General features: G+C 52.8%; 1 protein-coding gene across 10 annotated transcripts in view; it reads right to left on the reverse strand.

The window, feature by feature from the left end:
- Positions 1-464: 464 nt before the first annotated feature.
- The window catches only part of mark3a (MAP/microtubule affinity-regulating kinase 3a), a 36,322-nt gene continuing 15,736 nt past the window's right edge, over positions 465-21,050 (reverse strand). For 2 of the 10 annotated variants that reach the window (XM_030356072.1, XM_030356074.1), the window contains exons 9-18: positions 20,806-20,946; positions 19,004-19,103; positions 14,074-14,186; positions 13,525-13,663; positions 11,686-11,933; positions 10,702-10,805; positions 6,652-6,924; positions 5,612-5,638; positions 2,102-2,146; positions 465-1,271 (exon numbers count right to left, since the gene is read on the reverse strand). In XM_030356072.1, coding sequence (XP_030211932.1) covers positions 923-1,271; positions 2,102-2,146; positions 5,612-5,638; positions 6,652-6,924; positions 10,702-10,805; positions 11,686-11,933; positions 13,525-13,663; positions 14,074-14,186; positions 19,004-19,103; positions 20,806-20,946 — 1,539 coding nt within the window. In that variant the 3' untranslated portion in view covers positions 465-922. Of the gene's footprint in view, positions 1,272-2,101; positions 2,147-3,921; positions 3,987-5,611; positions 5,639-6,651; positions 6,925-10,701; positions 10,806-11,685; positions 11,934-13,524; positions 13,664-14,073; positions 14,187-19,003; positions 19,104-20,805; positions 20,947-21,050 lie in introns of all 10 variants that reach the window. The other 8 variants (XM_030356073.1, XM_030356080.1, XM_030356075.1 and 5 more) reach the window with 8 other exon arrangements.

Consider the following 21,050-nt stretch of genomic DNA (forward strand, 5'->3'; position numbering starts at 1 on the left):
ACCGCCTCTTTATTTCTCCGTTCGGCCTGAGCTGCCATGCCGTAGGCCTGACCTAAAACCGCGTTTCCAGATTTCAACTTCATTTATACAATTCTCGTAGGACATTCGTCGAAACAAGGCAATGTGGAGTTCTTATTAGTAGCCATCCTCTGCTACCATGTTAACCTCCAATAATTGTTCTTATACAACTTGTTTAGTCCATTTATTTATAGCTCTCCACAGCAAAACATTACAGCATCGCCACAACGGCGAGAAACTCGGCACACAGGTAACAGGTAAATGGCTACCGTAAATAATAGAATAGAGGCGCCAAATTTAACTTACCACCAACCATTTAAAGAAAGTCCATATCTGAGGAGCCTGGTTAAATTTGAGGTCTGACATAGCTAATTATATATTCATGACGATTATCTTGGCCTAAAATGACCAGCAACACCGGATCTGACTCACAAAGTGACAACACGTTCATCAAGTTTACACTTTAATCAGACGTAGTGACCCCTCCCCTGGCATTTACATCAACTTCCATCTTCTAACAAAATACAAAAAAAACAAACCAATGGAGTACTGCAGGGAAGCCATCTTGAAAGTAAGATACATTATTTACACTGAAAACAAACGCTACGTTAAATCTGTTTTTCCAGGAGAGAGGAAAAAAAACCTGTGAAATAAATAAGACTAGAAATGCTTTTTGTCCACATTCACAGCATGACAAAAAGCATCCTGTTAGAGGGCAGAAAACAGACATTAGTAGATAACTGATTATTGCCAAAAGCCAAACTCTATACATTAGAATAGTCATTACATTATCTGTAATATTGTTTAGAAAAAAAGACATTTTGGAAACTGCTACTTGAATGATTGTACAGCTTAAATACTTCTAGATATTTATATATATTCATCTGGTCTTGACCCTTTTTGTTCATAGCTTTAACTCGTTGGCAACTTTGGAAGCGATGTTCTTGAAGGCGATGGAGGACCCCGATATCCGCTTGAAGCGCACCCCGTTGAGCGAGAGGCGCGGCAGCTTGCACACCTCCATCTCCCACTGCACCAGGTCCTCGTCGCGGCCCTCCCCGTGGACACACACCAGCAGGAAGCTCTCAGGCTGCTCGTAGTCACAGTTGTTGGCGTCCAGCACCTTGCGGATCTCCCTCATGATGTCGCCGGGCTCCATGGCGCTGGTGGTCCTCATACTCCATGTGAAGCGCAGGGAGCGCGGCTTGCCGTCTTTGGCGGCTTCCCCCTTCGGATCCCCAGGAACATGGCGACTGGAGGGGGGGGGGGGAGAGATGGGTGAGAGTGGATGGGATGGAGGCCAGACCGACCACACACACACACACACACACACACACACACACACACACACACACACACACACACACACACACACACACACACACACACACACACACACACACACACACACACACACACACACACAGTATTTGGAGGACGGTGGGGCCATACAGAGCTGGTTTCACACACACACACACGCACGCACGCACGCACGCACACGCACGAGAACAGCATCGCTATCAAGACAGGAGATGCATACAACATCTGGACGAGTAGTGGCACGGGTCAGCAGGCAGACAACAGGAGGACAGACGGAGAGCAGGAGGACAGACAGACAGCCAGGAGGAGAGACGGACAGAGAGCAGGAGGACAGACGGACAGAGAGCAGGAGGACAGACAGACAGATCAGGAGGACAGACGGACAGAGAGCAGGAGGACAGACGGACAGAGAGCAGGAGGACAGACGGACAGAGAGCAGGAGGACAGACGGACAGAGAGCAGGAGGACAGACAGACAGAGAGCAGGAGGACAGACAGACGGAGCAGGAGGAGAGACAGACAGACAGAAAGCAAGAGGACAGACAGAGGAAGAGGAAAGAGACAGACAGAGAGCAGGAGGACAGACAGACGGAGCAGGAGGAGAGACAGACAGACAGAAAGCAAGAGGACAGACAGAGGAAGAGGAAAGAGACAGACAGAGAGCAGGAGGCGGGACGGATCAGGAGGACAGACAGACGGATCAGGAGGACAGACAGCCAGGAGGACAGACACAGATCAGGAGGACAGACAGACAGACGTCTCACCTTGAGCCCTCAGGTCTCCCGTTTCTCTCAAACTCTGTGGAGACTCTGGAGGCAGCAGGGAGAGAAGAACATGAATACCACCTTCATCACCCCCACCACCACCAACATCATCATCATCACCACCACAAGCGCCGCGCCACAGGGGAAGGGGGGGGGGTCAATACTATGTAACCACGAGACAAACGGAACCACGAGGAGAAACTCAAAATATACGTCAAAATGAAACGACGGTTAAACAACAGGGTTGAACTCCACTCTCCTACCGGGTCTCCAAGCAGGACCAGGCTCTGATGACACAGCCCCCCAGCACACACACAGCACGACACCACAGCAGCCAGACGGGGGACTGGTCCCACCAGACGGGCCCGGTGGTACCAGGGTCGGGCCCCCGGAGCCCCAGAACCCACCAAGGGCCCGCACAGCTCCACCCACCTCCACCCGCCCTCCACCCGCTCCGGACACTACAGTCAACTCCCCCAGGACCTGGTCTTGGTGATCCAGTCCCCCTGCCTGGAGGGACATGGAGCTGGTCGGGCCTGGGGGGGGTTCGCTGTGCAGCCCCAGGGCCCTGTCTGGTGGGGGGGGGGGGGGGGGGGGGGGGGGGGGGGGGGGGGGGGTCAAAGCCATGCACACACACAGCAGATGGAGAGGCTGCAGCGACATGCACCCGGGATGGATCCTATGCTGGCAGACACTGGCTCCTAGCATGGCTCCTAGCATGGCTCCTAGCACGGCCCCTAGCACGGCTCCTAGCATGGCTCCTAGCATGTCCCCTAACACGGCTCCTTATAAAAATGGTATGTGCTGATAGTTTTGTACGCAGGATGCTATTGATCGTTCAATACTTTGTACATATTTATTACCTACAATAAAACTTCAGCTACAGCTCAATGCTGCTGTGGCTCACTGCTGCTTGTAGTCCCCTCGTTGACAGAACTGGGTTGTCAGGGTCCTTGCACTCCCAGCATGCAGTGCAGCAATAAGGGGCTAATTCAGACCAAACGTGTCCCTTCACGGCCCCCGTTGGTGTGTGACGTCGTGTTGTGAACTGTGGCCTCTCTTTCCTGGCGCATGGGTCGCACGGCTTCCCCTCTTCCATCTCCGCCGCTGCTCTGCCGACCGCAGAATGCTACGATGCTAACGCTACGCGGTGAACAAGGTTCATCTTCCCGTGGGCGTCTCCGTCTCCTGTCGCGATCGTCCGCCGCAGCGTGACGTTGGGCCCGACCGCACGGCCCCGCTCCGAAGAGCGCCTGACTTGGTGTGAAGGAGCCCGACGTTTGAGCGTCACGTCGGTGGGGGGGAGCAGCAGAGGGCTGAACCGTCCCCAGACGGCCCCCGGACCTCCCCCTCTGACGAGGGCCTCGGCCTCCGACACGCGACGGACTGGAGGGAGAACAACACGGCTCCACCCCCTGGTGGTCCCATGACACACGGCAGCCAATGAGACGAGCTCCCCGGGAAAACACACCGATGAGGAGAGGATGAGGTGGATGTAGAGAATGTGGAGGAGGAGCAGAGAGGAAGAGGAAGAGCAGAGGGGGAAGAAGAGGAGCAGGGAGGAAGAGAAAGTAGGGCAGAGAGGAGGAGGAAGAGCAGAGAGGAGGTGGGGAGAAGAAGAGGAGGAGCAGAGAGGAGGTAGGGCAGAGAGGAGGAAGAGGAGGAGCAGGGAGGAAGAGGAGGCGCAGGGAGGAAGTTGAGCACAGAGTGGAGGAGCAGAGAAGAAGAGATGGAGCAGGGAGGAGGAGGAGGAGAAGAAGAAGAAGAGGAGGAACACAAGAGGAGGAGCAGGAGGGAGGAGAGCGGTGCAGAAGACTTACTAAGACCGTGTGCTCCCTGGGGGGGGGGCCCGGCAGCCCCTGACTTGGCCGGGTCAATACTGACCCTGCTCAGAGAGGTCAAAGGTCACAGGGCAGAGAAGGGTGGGGAAGAAACATTTACACACAGAGAGAGAGAAGGTCAAATCAAGAGGAGGTGGGGGGGGGGGGGAACCTAACTTCCTGTGTTGAGGAAGGAGGCGGGACATCGACGCTCCCTCTGCACCAATAAGATTCCAGCATGTTATGGTTGAAGCGTGAAACCAAAGAGCTGACACAGGATGGGCGGGCGGCCGTGGGATGAGGAAGATGAAGACGATGGTGACCATGAGGTTAGCGTTGAGCAAACCCACCAACAGTTCCCTCAGACTGAAGAGTCTCAGCTCTTGTGTCGGGGTGACAGTGGAGGACATCACCACTAGAGGGCGCCATGACGCTTCAGGACTCTGTGAGGACTGCACTCTGCTCCTGGCCTCTCCCAACATGGCCGCCGTGAAGAACCGGGAACCAGAGAGCCAGAGCTAGCTGGCTGATAGCTACGCGCAGCTACCTTCTGATTGGCTGATGTGAACACACCTGCATCTCTAGAAGGTCTGTCGAGCAGGCGAATAAACCCTTCCCCCCCTTAAATGCTACAGGTTAGCATGCTAGCTTACATCAAACACGCTGGCTCTCCTCAACATGCTAACGCACACCAAACACGTCAGCTTGGCTACACTTTTGGTACCAATGAATCCGTCACACCCTGCCGGTAAGGCTGAACACTACCTCAACACAAAACGTTTATAACCACGCAACACAACACTGTCGTCCCTAGACAGACTCGTTACTGGAGCAGGAACTGAGAGCTGCTCAGAGAGGGAGGGCCAACAACAAGACCTTTATCATCGGGCCCTCAACTAACTGTACGGGTCGGTCCCCTCCAAGACGACCCACCAGGGGAGATATGCCGGAGCTACAACAAGACCTAGACACAACCTGCTGCTGCTGAAGCTCTCACACTGAGAGAGGGCTGCTCTCAGACGGCCCTGGGGACATGAAGTGTGTGTGTGTGTGTGTGTGTGTGTGTGTGTGTGTGTGTGTGTGTGTGTGTGTGTGTGTGTGTGTGTGTGTGTGTGTGTGTGTGTGTGTGTGTGTGTGTGTGTGTGTGTGTGTGTGCAGCCTCAGCAGGGGGGGGGGTGGGGGGGGTGCGGTTGCATGCGATGAGATTTGAATGACAGGCAGAACACTACACTACACATACACGCAGCGTGGTGATTGGCCGGGGCCAGGCGGTGACGTGTGATTGGTCGGCTGAGGGTCTAGCAGCCCCCCCCCCCCTCCAGTGGGAGACACACTGGTCCATCTCAACACACACAGCCCAGCCCAGCCCGAGAGGGGAGCGTTTCAGGGGTTGACCCCCGCAGTCTGTGGCAGACTGACCCAGACGGAGCGCCCCCTGCTGGGAGTCGACCAGCACTACCACAACACGCTCCCAGCAGGAGTCCAATAGGTTGTGTGTACGACCACCCCATTGTAAACCCCCCCTAGTGGTGAGAGGGCTGTGTGCATCAGGACGGGGGTCTGAGCGCGCACGTGTGTGTGTGTTTGTGTGTGTGTGTGTGGCGGGGGGTTAGTGAAGCAGCAGTCTGAGGCGACCCCGGGGGGCGGAGTTATGGTTCACACCGAGCGAAGGCAACACCGGTGGTCCTACCTTTTGGCAAACCTGAACGACATGTTTCTACAACAGAACCAGACACACACCATGAGAACCACACCACCACCACACCATGTGTGTGTGTGTAAGTGTGTGTGTGTGTGTGTGTGTGTGTGTGTGTGTGTGTGTGTGTGTGTGTGTGTGTGTGTGTGTGTGTGTGTGTGTGTGGTGTGTGTGTGTGTGTGTGTGTGTGTAAGTGTGTGTGTAAGTGTGTAAGTGTGTGTGATGGATGGATGGTTGGCATGAGTGGAGACACATGGGAGGTGATAGGAATCGGCAGACGTGAAAGGGAGATTCACATCAGGAGGCGTTTGATTAAATCAGATCGAATAATAGGAAAAAAATAAATTTTTCATCCTCTTTCAAGACCAGAGCTGTAGCTAGCTTAAAGGTCGCTAGCCCACAAGCTAGCAAGCTTAGCACCCGCTGTCAGCCTAGCAGCCAGACAGGGACTCAGTATACCCTGGTGAAAGGCCATGTGGAGCAGCACGCTACTGTAGATGTCTGGTAAGGATTGGTAGGGGTTGCCCAATCTGTGGCTCGGGAGCCATTTTTGGCCGCCTGAGTTCCCTATGGGGTCCCGGATGATAGCTGACTAATAAGCTAGGGCTGGAAGCAGCCCCATACATACAGAATATTGTTGTGTCCCCACAAGGTAATCTGTGTAACTACTACTAACCAGTAATACCTAGTGTGACTGCTACTAACCAGTAGTATCTAGTGTGACTACTACTAATCAGTAGTAGTAAGTGTAACTACTGCTAACCAGTAGTACCTAGTGTGACTACTGCTAACCAGTAGTAGTTAGCGTGAGGACTGGTTAGTGTGGTGTGGATGAGCTTGAAGCAATGTGTGTGGCAGCAGATGCAGGAAGGTGTCCCCAGAATGTTCTGACCCAGCCCGGGGGTCACTGACCCCACCAGGGTGGGAACCCCCCAAGTGAGGTTCTACTAGGAGCTGACTGAACACACACGGAACCATCTAGAACGTTCCCGTCTGGGGGTCGGGGGTCGGTCGGTCGGTCTGGGGGCTCGTACCTGCGCGTGAGCTTGGAGGTGAGCTTGGAGAAGAGGTTGCTGGTGCCACGGCTGCGCGTCTGGGAGAGGGGGGCGGCGTCGTGGGACAGCGTGGGCGAGGCGGGGGGCCCGTTGTAGGTGGCCGTGCGGCGGTCCCGCAGCTGGCCCCCGTGGAAGGTGCTGCGGCCGGCCGTGCCGCGCGGGAAGCGCAGGCGGTCAGGCGTGGTGGCGTTGGCCACGCTGTGCGTGGACGCCACGGGGGTCCGCTGGCTGCCCGGGGAGACCGCCATGCTACTGGTAGGGGGGGGGGGGGGGGAAGAGACAGCGTTACCATCACGACCATGACGACCTGCTGGGGCAGGGGTCATCAACCTGCGGCTCTGGAGCCGAATGAGGCTTTTCCGGCCCTCTGCCGTGGCTCCCTGGAGCTTTGATTTATTTTGTTATGAATAACAAAAATTGGTGGGAGGTGACCAGAAAGGTTGCCGACCCCTTTACTGGGGATTCCCTCTGGGCTGAATGAGGCTGTGCTACAGAACCAGTTCACCCACTGCTCGGTAAGACCTCGGACCCTGGGGATCGAACCCCGAACCATCAGGTCTGGGTCAGGGGTCCCTGCCCACTTGACAATCCTGCCACTACTGGTTATAAAGTCAACCAGGTCAATGAGGTCCTAAGAACTAGAGCCATATGACAGTAGTTTGAGTTCGGTTTTGAAACAAATCAGGACTCGGTCCACATGAGAATGCACCAGTTTGGCTTCATAACCTGCTGCCTATAATCGCAGGGAAAGGTAGAACCACATCTTCATGACATCACACCTGTACGTCGAAACAAGCACCTCTTGGAACAACTGAAATCAAATGACCATGATGAATACCAATGTAAAACTCCAACTTCATTCACACAGCGTTGACCTTTGCGTGTTTAGCCCGCGGCGGCTAACCCATTGGGCGTGTGGGCTCGAAGCCGGCTAGCCCCGCTTATAAAGAGCTACCTTGTGTCTGCTGGCGTCTTGTGACTCCCAGGAGGTCACAAGACGCGACAACGGGCCGGGCCGTCCCACCGGTGGCCTTCCAGCCTCGTTAAGGGCACCGTTCACGGGGGAAAGTATGCAGCAAATCCATTTCATGATCACTGCATTTATTCTGGCCTTTCAGAATCCAGCCTTAAAAACAAGCAAGGACAGTCGACTGGATCGGCTGCATCCTGTCCCAACACACCGACTGGAGCCCCTGCGAGGGGCTCTTTAAAGACCGCCGCTCCAGCCTGTCACATGACCACTCACTGCACCCCCTGCTGGGATAGTGGAGGCTCCTGTATCCAGGGCCTGGTCTGAACCGGAGATACTAGAGGCTCCTGTACCCAGGGCCTGGTCTGAACCGGAGATAGTGGAGGCTCCTGTATCCAGGGCCTGGTCTGAACCGGAGATAGTGGAGGCTCCTGTATCCAGGGCCTGGTCTGAACCGGAGATACTAGAGGCTCCTGTATCCAGGGCCTGGTCTGAACCGGGGATACTAGAGGCTCCTGTACCCAGCCTGGTCTGAACCGGAGATAGTGGAGGCTCCTGTATCCAGGGCCTGGTCTGAACCGGAGATAGTAAAGGTTCCTGTATCCAGGGCCTCTCCTGAAGCTGAGACAGTACAAGAATCAGAACAGAAGAGGTACTGCAAAGAACAGACATGTCTGTACTGCTGCAGTGACAGACAGAACTCCCTGGCGTGGGAGGAGCTACAGTGAACAATGGGCGGGGCTCTAGTGAACCCCACCCCTTCCTTTAGAGGCCCTGAACCGGTCCTGGAGTCACAGAGGTCACCTGTGTCTACCTGAGCTGCAGACGGCCTGGCCCGTGTTAACCAGGGTGGGTTAACTAGGGCAGAGGGTTAACCAGGGCAGAGGGTTAACCAGGGCAGAGGGTTAACCAGGGTGGGTTAACCAGGGCAGAGGGTTAACCAGGGTGGGTTAACTAGGGCAGAGGGTTAACCAGGATGAGTTAACCAGGGTGAGTTAACCAGGGTGAGTTAACCAGGGCAGAGGGTTAACCAGGGTGAGTTAACCAGGGCAGAGGGTTAACCAGTGCTGAGGCTTAACCAGGGTGAGTTAACCAGGGTGAGTTAATCAGGGTGGATTAACCAGGGCAGAGGGTTAACCAGGGTGTGTTAACCAGGATGGGTTAACCAGGGCGGTGGGTTAACCAGGGCTGAGGGTTAACCAGGGCTGAGGGTTAACCAGGGCTTAGGGTTAACCAGGGCTTAGGGTTAACCAGGGCTGAGGGTTAACCAGGGCTGAGGGATAACCAGGGTGAGTTAACCAGGGTAGGTTAACCAGGGTAGGTTAACCAGGGTAGGTTAACCGGGGTAGGGTCAACCAGGGTGGGTTAACGAGGGTGGGTTAACCAGGGCTGTGGGTAAACCAGGGCTGAGGGTTAACCAGGGTGAGTTAACCCGGGGGAAGTTAACGAGGGGAAGTTAACGAGGGGAAGTTAACGAGGGGAAGTTAACGAGGGGAAGTTAAGGAGGGGAGGTTAACCAGGATTAGGTTAACCAGGGGGCAGCTAACCCGGGTAAGGTAAACCAGGGTTAGGTTAACCAGGATTAGGGTAACCCGGGCCAGAGGAGGAGCAGACAGGAGGAGCAGGAGGCGGAGCCGGGTGACAGACAGGCGGTCCGGTCTTACGTGGGCGTGTCGTAGTCCAGGTGGGAGTGGCTCTGGGGCAGGGGGCTCCAGCCCGCCTGACCCGCGTAGGGGGGGCTGTGGGCCGGGTACCTGAAGCCCCCCGGGGAGCCCGAGCACGCCGCCCCAAGGGCCCCCGAACCGCAGGGGGAGGGGCCGTAGGCCCCAAGGACCCCCGACCCGCAGGGGGAGGGGCCATAGGCCCCCAGACCCCCCGACCCGCAGGGGGAGGGGCCGTAGGCCCCAAGGACCCCCGACCCGCAGGGGGAGGGGCCGTAGGCCCCCAGACCCCCCGACCCGCAGGGGGAGGGGCCGTACACCCCCTCGCCCGGACTGGCCGAGGAAGAGGAGGGTGAGGAGGCACCAGAACCACACAGCGTGAGGGGGGAGAGTGAGAGGGTGACAGACAGGGGCCAGAGAGAGAATGAGACAGGGGCCAGAGAGAGAGAGAGTGAGACAGGGGCCAGAGAGAGAGTGAGACAGGGGCCAGAGAGAGAGTGAGAGTGAGACAGGGGCCAGATAGAGAGTGAGGGTGAGAGGAAGAGAGACAGGGGCCAGATAGAGAGTTAGATAAAGATTGAGACACGGAGCCATATATGGATGTAGAGTGAGACAGGGGGGGCATAAAGAGTGAGACACGGGGCAGATATAGAGGGGTAGTGAGACAGGGGGCAGATAGACAGTGGGATGACGAGTGAGACATGTGACCAGAAAGAGGGGAAGAGTGAGACAGGGGGAGGTTGATAGTGAGATAGTGAGAAAAAGAGTGAGATATGGGGCCAGATAGAGAGTGAGAGAGGAAGAGGGAGAGTGAGACCGGGGCCAGAGACAGTGAGAGTGAGACAGGGGGGGCAGATAGAAAGTGAGAGAGGAGTGAGACATGGGACAAAGAGAGAGAGTGAGAGTTATAGGAAGAGTGAGAAAAGGGGACAAAGAGAGAGAGTGAGAGTTAGAGGAAGAGTGAGAAAAGGGGACAAAGAGAGAGAGTGAGAGTTAGAGGAAGAGTGAGAAAAGGGGACAAAGAGAGAGAGTGAGAGTTAGAGGAAGAGTGAGCAGCAGGTGACAGCAGGTGAACGCTCCGTATTCAGAAACACTCTTCTTGACATGCGGTACACAGGAAGTCCTTAAATGGGCAGCAAGCAAGTCCGGGTCCAAGACAAAATACCCTCTGTTGGGACCGCCCCCAGGTCTCAAGCTGGACGGAAGGGGGACAGGAAGTGGCTTGGCCTACAGGAAGTGCGGTGGTCTACAGGAAGTACGGTGGTCTACAGGAAGTGCGGTGGCCTACAGGAAGTTGGTTGGCCTACAGGAAGTGGGTTGGCCTACAGGAAGTGAGTTGACCTACAGGAAGTGTGGCGGCCTACAGGAAGTGGATTAGCCTACAGGAAGTGGTCTCACCTGTTCTCCTTGCCGTTGGGGATGACAGCCAGGCGGTCTGTGTTGTTGCGGTCGCTGCAGACGTACGTATTCCTCCGTGTCATCCCCGCAGACGCCGCCGTGCTCTAAGACAACAACAACAACATCATCAACAACATGAACAATAACATAATGCCATAACATCCACCAAATCACAAGCAACTGCAAACAAAAACAACTATTCCGAAAACGACGTCACCATGAAAACACAACTGACATAATCGTTATGCGTCTGTCTGTCTGTCCCTCCCTCCTCTTCCTGTCTGTCTGTCTGTCTGTCTGTCTGTCTGTCTGTCTGTCTGTCTGTCTGTCTGTCTGTCTGTCTGTCTGTCTGTCCCTCCCTCCTCTCTGTCTGTCTGTCCCTCCTGTTCCTGTCTGTCTGTCTGTCTGTCTGTCCCTCCTCTTCCTGTCTGTCTGTCTCTCCTTCCCTCCTCTTCCTGTCTGTCTGTCTCTCCCTCCTCTTCCTATCTGTCTGTCTCTCCCTCCTCTTCCTATCTGTCTGTCCCTCCCCTTCCTGTCTGTCTGTCTGTCCCTCCCCTTCCTGTCTGTCTGTCTGTCTCTCCCTCCTCTTCCTATCTGTCTGTCTGTCTCTCCCTCCTCTTCCTATCTGTCTGTCTGTCTCTCCCTCCTCTTCCTATCTGTCTGTCTGTCTGTCTGTCTGTCTGTCCCTCCCTCCCTGTCTGTCTGTCCCTGTCCGTCTGTCCCTCCCCTTCCTGTCTGTCTGTCTGTCTGTCAATCCCTCCTCTTCCTGTCTGTCTGTCCCTCCCTCCCTGTCTGTCTGTCTGTCCCTCCCTCCCTGTCTGTCCCTCCCCTTCCCGTCTGTCTGTCCCTCGCTCCTCTTCCTGTCTGTCTGTCTGTCTGACCCTCCCTCCTCTTCCTGTGTGTCCGTCTGTCTGTCTAAGCGAGTGTGTGCTTGCGTGTGCGTGTCCGCGTGTGTGCGCTTGCGTGTCGGCGTGTGTGTCTCACCGCAGGGCCGGTGGTCGCCCCCTTCTTGCGGTCGGGGATGTCGGCCTTGTTGGGGTTGTTGGCGTTGCCGAGCAACGGGCTGGCGGGCGGGGCGCTGCGGCTGGAGGACAGCCCGGTGCGGGCGGAGGTGGAGGAGGTGGAGGAGGCGGAGGAGGGCTTCCTCAGGGCCACGCCCCCCTCCTCCTGCCCCTCCCCCACCGTGGTCTGACTCCGCTTGGAGTGGGAGCCCGGGGCCGCGTTCTGGCCCGCTGAGGGACGCACACACGTTATAGAGATACACACACACACGTTATATAGAGATACACACACATTATAGAGATACACACACGTTATAGAGATACACACACACACGTTATATAGAGATACACACACATTATAGAGATACACACACATTATAGAGATACACACACACACACACGTTATATAGAGATACACACACATTATAGAGATACACACACACACACACGTTATATAGAGAGATACACACACACGTTATATAGAGATACACACACACACACACGTTATAGAGATACACACACACACACACACACGTTATATAGAGATACAGCAGCATAGAATCACACACACACACACGTTATATAGAGATACACACACACACACGTTATAGAGATACAGCAGCATAGAACAAACACACACGTTATATAGAGATACACACACACGTTATAGAGATACACACACACACACGTTATAGAGATACACACACACACACACACACGTTATATAGAGATACAGCAGCATAGAAACACACACACACACACACACACACACACACACACACACACACACACGTTATAGAGATACAGCAGCATAGAGATACACACACACACACATTACATGGAGTAACAGCAACATAGAGATACACACACACACACACACACACACACGTTAATATAGATACAGCAACATAGAAATACACACAAACACACACATGTTAATATAGATACAGCAGGATAGAAATACACACACGTTAATAGAGATACAGCAACATAGAAAATACACCAACACACACACACATCAATATAGAGATACAGCAACACAAACACACACATTAATATAGAGATACAGCAACATAGAAATACACCAACACACACACATTAATATAGAGATACAACAACATAGAAATACAACACACACACACACACGTTAATATAGAGATACAGCAACATAGAAATACATCAACACATTAATACCAGTCCCAGAGACAGGGCAGAGATAATGCGTAGTTTGGTATTCTATAACTATGATAAAGGATCGATACCAGTCGGACACAGGTCCGTGTTAATGCGTAGTATGGCGTCAGTGAGCATTAATTAGGTTCCATGTGCTCTCCTATCTCAGCCGTGAACCAGTTCCGGACAACAGATCAATGCGACGTGACGCACTAACAGCTCCATCAGAACCAGCCTCCTCTCCCACCAGGTCACACGGTCCCCTGGTCGTCACTACGACCACTAGCATCACATCACATCTACACCAGGGTCGGCTTAGCTCAGGAGGTACAGCAGTCGTCTTGTAACTGAAAGGTTACAAGACAACTGCTAGTTGTCTTGTAACGATCCCCAACTGCTAGTTGCTAGTTCAATCCCCAGCTCCTCCTAGCTAAGTGTTGACGTGTCCCTGAGCGAGACACTTAACCCTAACAGCTCCTGACGAGCTGGCTGTCGCCCTGCATGGTTGACTCTGACGTCGGTGGGTCAACGTGTGTATTAACCGATGTAAGTCGCTTTGGATAAACTAGCGTCTAAAAAAGCATCTGCAATTGTACACCTATGGGGCCCATAGTTATGTTGTTATTCTGTGTGTGTGCGCGTGTGTTACCTTGTTCACTGTAGCGCCTCTGCTTCTGATTGGACACGCTGCGCTGGACCTTGAGGTGGGCGGGGGACTGACCATTCAGCTCGCTGGCTGGGCGGGGCTTAGCCAGGGACAGGTTACTGTTGGAGCCACTGGGTTCCATCTATACACTCACACAGAAACACAAACACACACACACACACATTAGATATAGGCTACAGCTCCTAAGTGGCTGAACAGCTGAGACTCTTCTCGCGTTATCTGTTGCTAAAGGGACGGAGGGGATGTGAAATACAACGTTGGAACACAATGAAGAGGAGGAGGCCCTCTGGGTAGTGTTAGAATAGAGATCGAGGAGAGTAGAGGAGAGTAGTCTGGGCGTTAAGTAGAGGTCAGGTTAGGCAGAGCTTAATAATAAATAAGTTCCAGTTTGACAGGAGGTCAGGGGGTTAGGTTACCAGTTTGTCCATGTCTGAGCTCGTCCTAGACTGCAGTAGGTGGAGGTCAAATGAAGGTTAAGAAGAGGTTAAGGCTAGGTCAAGGTAGGAGTTTAGGGAGAGGTTGTGTGTTGACCTCTGAGCTCTTCCTAGACAGCAGAAGGTAGGTGGCAGTAATCTCGTCGTATTTCATCTTGGCCAGCGACTCCTGGATCTCCTCCAGGTTGTAGCCCATCCCCACCATCACGTCTGAAACGAGAACCAGGACGTACGTGAAGATACATGAAGATACAGCGGAACTACATGAGGAACACCTGAACTAATGAAGATACACCTGAACTAATGAAGAACACCTGGTCACAGGACCTACATGAAGTCATACTTGGGCATCATAAATATAATTATATTCAATCTGATAAATCCTGCGTGGAAGACATATAAGATGGATTTAGTGCAGAGGGAGATTAGGAGGAAGAGAGACTGAAGCACACTTCAAGAGAAACAAAAATGGATTTAAGATGCCGACTGGCCTATATTTAATCACAGTTTCCCTGGAAAGTCTTTGATTCAGAGACAGTGGTTTATTTTAATAGATTAAGCTCAGGAATCACGACAGGGGATGAAGGAGACTTTGAAATGATACATTTCCACGCATCTAAAAATACAAGTGTTGCAGGAGACGACAGGAGCAAGGATACATTTCACTCTTGAGCTCCAGAAAAGACGCACACAGATACAGAGAGCAAGAAGGACAGAGACGGACACAGAGTCAGTGAAGGACAGACGGAGACAGACAGAGAGACAGACAAACACCCTACAAACCCCAACAGGCCTGTGTCGTGCTCTGGTGTCCACTATACTCAAATCAAATCTCAAAAGATAATCTCAGAGCCTTTCTGCCAGGACTTATTTTCATTTACTTGAGCCAACATGTAGCTAACCAGCACACTGACGACAAGGTAGCTAACTAGCAAACAGACAGGGTAGCTAAATGACTAACAGTCTTGGTAGCCCACCAGCTAACTGACTGAGTAGCTTGCCAGCTAACTGAACTTATTGTATTATTCATTTTCTGACTGAACAGTCCTTGAGTCAACCAACAATTCACATTAGCAGTCCCATTATGATGAACAAACACCCACACCACTGTGTGTGTCTCGATACATTCCAGCGGACTGTAACTGTGCTTGTCTATACGATACATTACGGTAGACCGAACCACGTACACAATAACATATCAGTTAAGTAGCCACTTTTATCAAGAGACTAAAAATAACCACAGTATCTCACACCACCCTACGCACACACACTCTCTAGCACTATAAGTCCCAGTGTGGTTCACACACACACACACACTTATTCTGCCCCAACACACGACTACACTGCAACACACACACACACACACACACACACACACACACACACACACACACACACCTTTTAACCCCTCCCCTAGCCCACTGACCCCTCCCCCTCTAGTTTAGACCCCTCCCCTCATGTAGTACCCCCCCCCCCCCCCCCCCCCCAAGCCTCCCTCACGTTGAGAGCAGCGTGCAGCTCCATCCCATAATCATCAAACATTCATCTCCGTGCTTCACATCTGCTCGTAGCAGACGCAGGAGGGCTCTCACCGCAGGGGGCTAACTGGGTCTGCCCGGCTGGGGCTGGACACCCTGTTCACGGGAACAGGGTGTCCAGCGTACCTTCTGCCATCACACACTCTGAACAGTATGATAATCATCAAGATTACCTCTCTCTCTCTCTCTCTCTCTCTCTCTCTCTCTCTCTCTCTCTCTCTCTCTCTCTCTCTCTCTCTCTCTCTCTCTCTCTCTCTCTCTCTCTCTCTCTCTCTCTCTCTCTCTCTCTCTCTCTCTCTCTCTCTCTCTCTCTCTCTCTCTCTCTCTCTCTCTCTCTCTCTCTCTCTCTCTCGCAGGCTCCACCGCCTCGCTGCGGAGTGGAGAGAGAATAACAGACCAACAGTACTGACCACGGTACTGGTGCTACTGGAAGGGGTACTGGTGCTACTGGAGGGGGTACTGGTTGTACCGTTCTCTGATCTGAGGCCAGACTGAACCGGTCTACAGAGTGGACCGATGCTAAGGGGTCCGCGTATTAGTCATGTGGACATGAAGCACACACACACACACACACACACACACACACACACACACACACACACACACACACACACACACACACACACACACACACACACACACACACACAAAGAAACAGACAGTGAGAGATAGACAGTGAGAGAGTGGGAGAGAGAGAGAGAGTGGGAGAGAGAGAGACAGTGGGAGAGACAGAGAAATAGAGAAAGTGGGAGAGAGAGAAAGGGAGAGAGAGACACAGAGGCACAGAGCTCGTCTCTCGCAGTGAAGCAATGTTGTGAACACAGTGTGATGTAACGACGGCAGAGTTATTTAGAGGAAGCCTCCTACATAGAGGAAGAGCAGAGGGGAAGAGGAAGAGGAGAACACAAGAAGAAGGAGGAGAATAGAGGAAGAGGAGGAGGAGGAGGAGAGGACAACAAGCTGAGGGAAGGAGTAGAGTGGAGTGAGGGAATGGTGTCAGGGGGTTGTCTGGTGCTGTCGTGGTGGTGATGGAGTCTGTAGAGAGCAGCTCTTTTAAGGATGACTCAGAAAGCAGAACCACTCTGCTCCGGCTGCACATGCTCCATCTCAACATATATACACACCACCCTTCACAACATGTACCGCTGCACCTGGTGATCAGCACCCAATATTTACTGCTGCACCTGGGCTGCACCACCCGTGACAAAATGGACTGTTAGTCCTGATGTACACCACCCAACAGGAGGGAGGCAGAGAGAGATAGACAGACAGACAGACAGACGTAAAAACAGATGACGCAGAGAAATGAGGCCGAGAGATGGAGGGAAGCAATAAGCAATGAGGTGGAGAGAGAAAGTAGAGAGAGAGAGAAAGTAGAGAGAGAGAGAAAGTAGAGATAGAGAAAGTAGAGAGAGTAGAGAGAGAGTGGGAACGTAGAGAAAGAGGGAAAGTAGAGGGAGGGGAAGTAAAGAGAGAGAAAGTAGAGAGAGAGTGGGAAAGTAGATAAAGAGAAAGTAGAGAGAGAGAGAGAAAGTAGAGACGGGGGAAGTAGAGAGAGGGGGAGAGAGAGGGAGTGAAAGAGGAAGAGAGTACATAGAAACAGAGACAACCAGAGAGAGGAGAAAGGGGGGATTAGAGAGAGAAAGGGAGAGAGCAGATACAGGGACAGAGACAGAGACACAGAGTGAGAGAGAGGCAGAGAGAGAGGCAGAGAGAGAGAGAGACAGAGACAGAGACAGAGACAGAGAGAGAGAGAGATCCCTTGTACGGTACGTGCTCTGGGTTTCCAATTATCCCCCCCCCTCTCTGTGGGTGGGGGCTGGGGGCTCCAACAGGGACCCAGCCAACCAGCTGCTGTTATGTAATCCACTCCCCCTGAGGACAGTAAATAACACAGCACCTAGACCCCCACTCCACCGCTCTGCTCCTCTCCTCTCCTCCTCCTCCTGCTCTCCTCTCTCCTCCTCTCTTCTCCTCTCTCGCTCTGCTCTGCTCTCCTCCTCCTCCTCTCCTCTCTCCTCCTCTCCTCCTCTCCTATCCCATCCTCTCCTCCTCTCCCCTCCTCCTCCTCGTCGTCTCCTCCTCCTCTCCTCCCTCCTCCTCCTCCTCCTCCTCCCCTCTCCCCTCCTCTCCCCTCCTCCTCTCCCTCTCCTCCTCCTCCATCCCGCCCCCTCGGTCTCCCCCCCCTCCCCCCCTCAGCCCTCTCCCTCTCCGTCGCCCTCCTCCTCATCACTAGGTTCTGAGGCTTAACCAGGCCTCCTTAACCAGACCTCATAGTTCTGCTGCTCTGTGGACCCCCAGACCCCCCCCCCAGACCACGGGGGTCCCGGGACCTGTGGACCCCCACTCCCCTCTGGGCGACGAACCGGACCCCCAAATCCCGGAACGGGTCCCGGAATGGGTTTCAAAAACGTCCTTGTTACACTAATTAACCATTCATAGACATCCGTGAACGCAGTAATAAGACCTTCACTAGCGACAAACTAAGAATGAATGCCGGTTAATTAGTATTCTAGTTGGCATTTACTAATGGGTCCATGTTAACTTAAAAGGTATTCATTTATACTTTATTTAATAGGGTTAGGCAGAGCCATAACTTATTATATAATGTATCAATTAACATCTCAGCTAACATTTACACGGACACCTTTAGTAGTCCATTACCCCAGCCTCAGTTAACGGTTAATTAACTGGTAGTTCATTCTCATTACTGCATTAACGAAGATGTTAACTATTGTAACCTTTTTCGTGAGGGATCAAATGTACTCATTGTGGGGTCATGGGACTTTGTTTTGAAATGTACTTAGTGGGCACGGTCATGTGACTTTGTTTGAGGGTTTATTAAGGTTCATAACAATGTGATCATGTGACTATATCTATGGTGGCTGGTTCGACTTCCTAAATGTCAGGTCAGGTGACTTTCTATTGGGGTGGTTTAAGGTTCTGCTGTGGTCATGTGACTTTATATTGGGGTGGTTTAAGGTCCTGCTTTATGGTCATGTGACAGTGTTGTGTTAGGGTAATTTAACTTCCTTACATTGTCAAGTCACGTGACGTGTGGCCGGACTAAGCCTGAGTGCTGATGTTTACAATAATACACTTGATTTATAAAGCGCTTTTCAAGGTTAGCGAAGACACTTCTATGATAACTTCTATAGTCATCAAATCAAAACTAAAACATAAAGACGAACATCAACGGAGGATCCATTCAAATGAAAACATTCAAGAAGTGTTCAGAAAGAGGAGGAGAAGAGATAGAGAGAGAAAGAGAGAGAATAAGAGAGAGAGAAAGAGAATAAGAGAGAGAGAATAAGAGAGAGAATAAGAGAGAGAAAGAGATAGAGAGAGAATAAGAGAAAGAGAAAGAGAGAGAGAGAGAATAAGAGAGAGAGAAAGAGATAGAGAGAAAGAGAAAGAGAGAGAGTAAGAGAAAGAGCGGAGATGACCCTGAGGTCATGTGACGGCGTGATCACGTGACCCGTCACCCACCTATCCTCTTCTGGTCGGTGATATCCATCTCGGGCTCCAGGAAGGGCTTCAGGTGGTCCTCGTCGAAGCCCGCGTTGATCCAGCGGTCCTTCATGATTTGCTGGAGGGGACGGAGATCACATGACCTCATCAGAACACGAACAGCCAATCAAACGCTTCACGACGGACCTCAAAGTCCTCATGTTTTTGTGTGGCCTCTGTGTGTTTACATCGTTTGCAATCAGTCGATGTCCCATCATTAAAAAACAACTTCATCCTCTGCACGCGTTGAATCATGAGACACTGGAAGATTTACAGGCCTACTAACAGCCAATCACAAAGCTCCCAGACCACTTCCTGTGGCGAGGAACACAGCCAGGAAACCGCGCAAGATAGACAGCGAACAGACTTCCTGGTTTCCACTCGAGACCAGTTTCATCCGGTCGCATTGCGTAACAAACATCAGACCATCCATATATAGTTCACACACGCGCACACAGAAAAGCATCTATAATTCAGTACACACACACACAATATACCAGTACACACATTTGTGTGTACTGGTATAAATATACCAGTATACACAAATGAAAGCACAACAGACAGAATGTGTGACATTGCCAACTGTTGCTAGCGGTGTAGCATGGGAGCAATGCTAGCTTCCCCGAGCTTGTAGCATAGCTTTGTGCTAGTAGCACAGCAACTGCGCATCATTTACTTCACAAGCATTGAGTCACTTCAGGTCGTCTTCAAGCTACAATCAGAGGCGTTCTGTCCAGTGCTGGGGATATATTGCACTAACTCACACACATACACTCCCATAACTCTGGCAAACAGACACACACACACACACTGGCACACACACACACACACACACACACACACACACACAGACACAAATTATATTATACGCTGAATTTGTGCCTCTCTTCTTAGAACTTCTCATCCTCTGAGCCCTTCTCAGAAGACCCTAGCAAGAAAAAACATCCTGTTCCTCTAGAACATGATTAGTGTATGCTCCCGACCATTCAGCCCCGAGGTAGACTCTTCCATCCGAAGCCTTCCCTGGATCCAGAGACATCACGGACTCATACTCTGATGAGGAGCATGTAGGAGAGAGGGGGCGTCTCGGGCGAGAGGCCGACAGGTAGGCCGTGGACACCATTGATCAAAAAGGTAGAAACTTCCAGCCTAACCAGTGCCATTTCTCTGTGACTCTTTTGAGACATTGACTCTGTGGACCCTGTGTCGTGCGTCGGGCCATCAGATCCTCCTGAGAGACGTCCCCCACACAGACAGAACCTCCACCAGGTGGGGGTTCTGTTTGTGTGGAGGACGTCTCTCAGGAGGATCCTCCTCCTTTGTCTCCACCGACGTCTGGGTTCTACTCCTTCATCCAGAGGCCGTCCAGCTCTTCTCTCCGGTTCTTTAGACCCACGGCGGAGGTTCACGCACGCACGCACGCACACGCACACGCACACACACACACACACACACACGTTGGTTCTCAGAATCACTGACGCAGAACCCTAAGTGCAGAGTCCCGACCGGCCGACGACAGCGCCGCGGCTCAGAGGAACCGACCCCCTCATGCACTATTCACGGCCGCTACGTCAGGAACCCAGAGTGCCGTGGGGGGGCGGGGTCTCCCCCAGGGAGGGGGCGGAGCCGCCGCGTGATGATGTCATGGTGATGTCGTGGAGGAGGAGGAGGAGGAGGAGGTGCTGCTCCGGGACGGACCGCATGCCGGTGGGTGGGGGGGGTCGATGAGGAGGAGGATGGCGATGACGAAGAGGAGGGTTAATAAAAAAAGAGATATTTACATTGTCGGCGTCCTCCCTCACCTCCAGCGTGCCCCTCTTGGACGGGTTCAGCACCAGGAAGCGCTTCAGGAGGTTCTCGCAGTCCGTGGACATGTAGAACGGGATGCGGTACTTCCCCCTCAGAACCCGCTCCCGCAGCTCCTGTAGGGGGGACGGAGAGCCACAGCACAGCGTTAGAGGAACCGAGAGTAGAACCACAGCGTTACAGGAACCGGGTTCAGCTACTGCGTTGACATCCCACTAAT

This window comes from Gadus morhua, chromosome 5, assembly GCF_902167405.1.
Source record: "Gadus morhua chromosome 5, gadMor3.0, whole genome shotgun sequence".
In the NCBI taxonomy this organism is placed as follows: Eukaryota; Metazoa; Chordata; class Actinopteri; order Gadiformes; family Gadidae; genus Gadus; species Gadus morhua.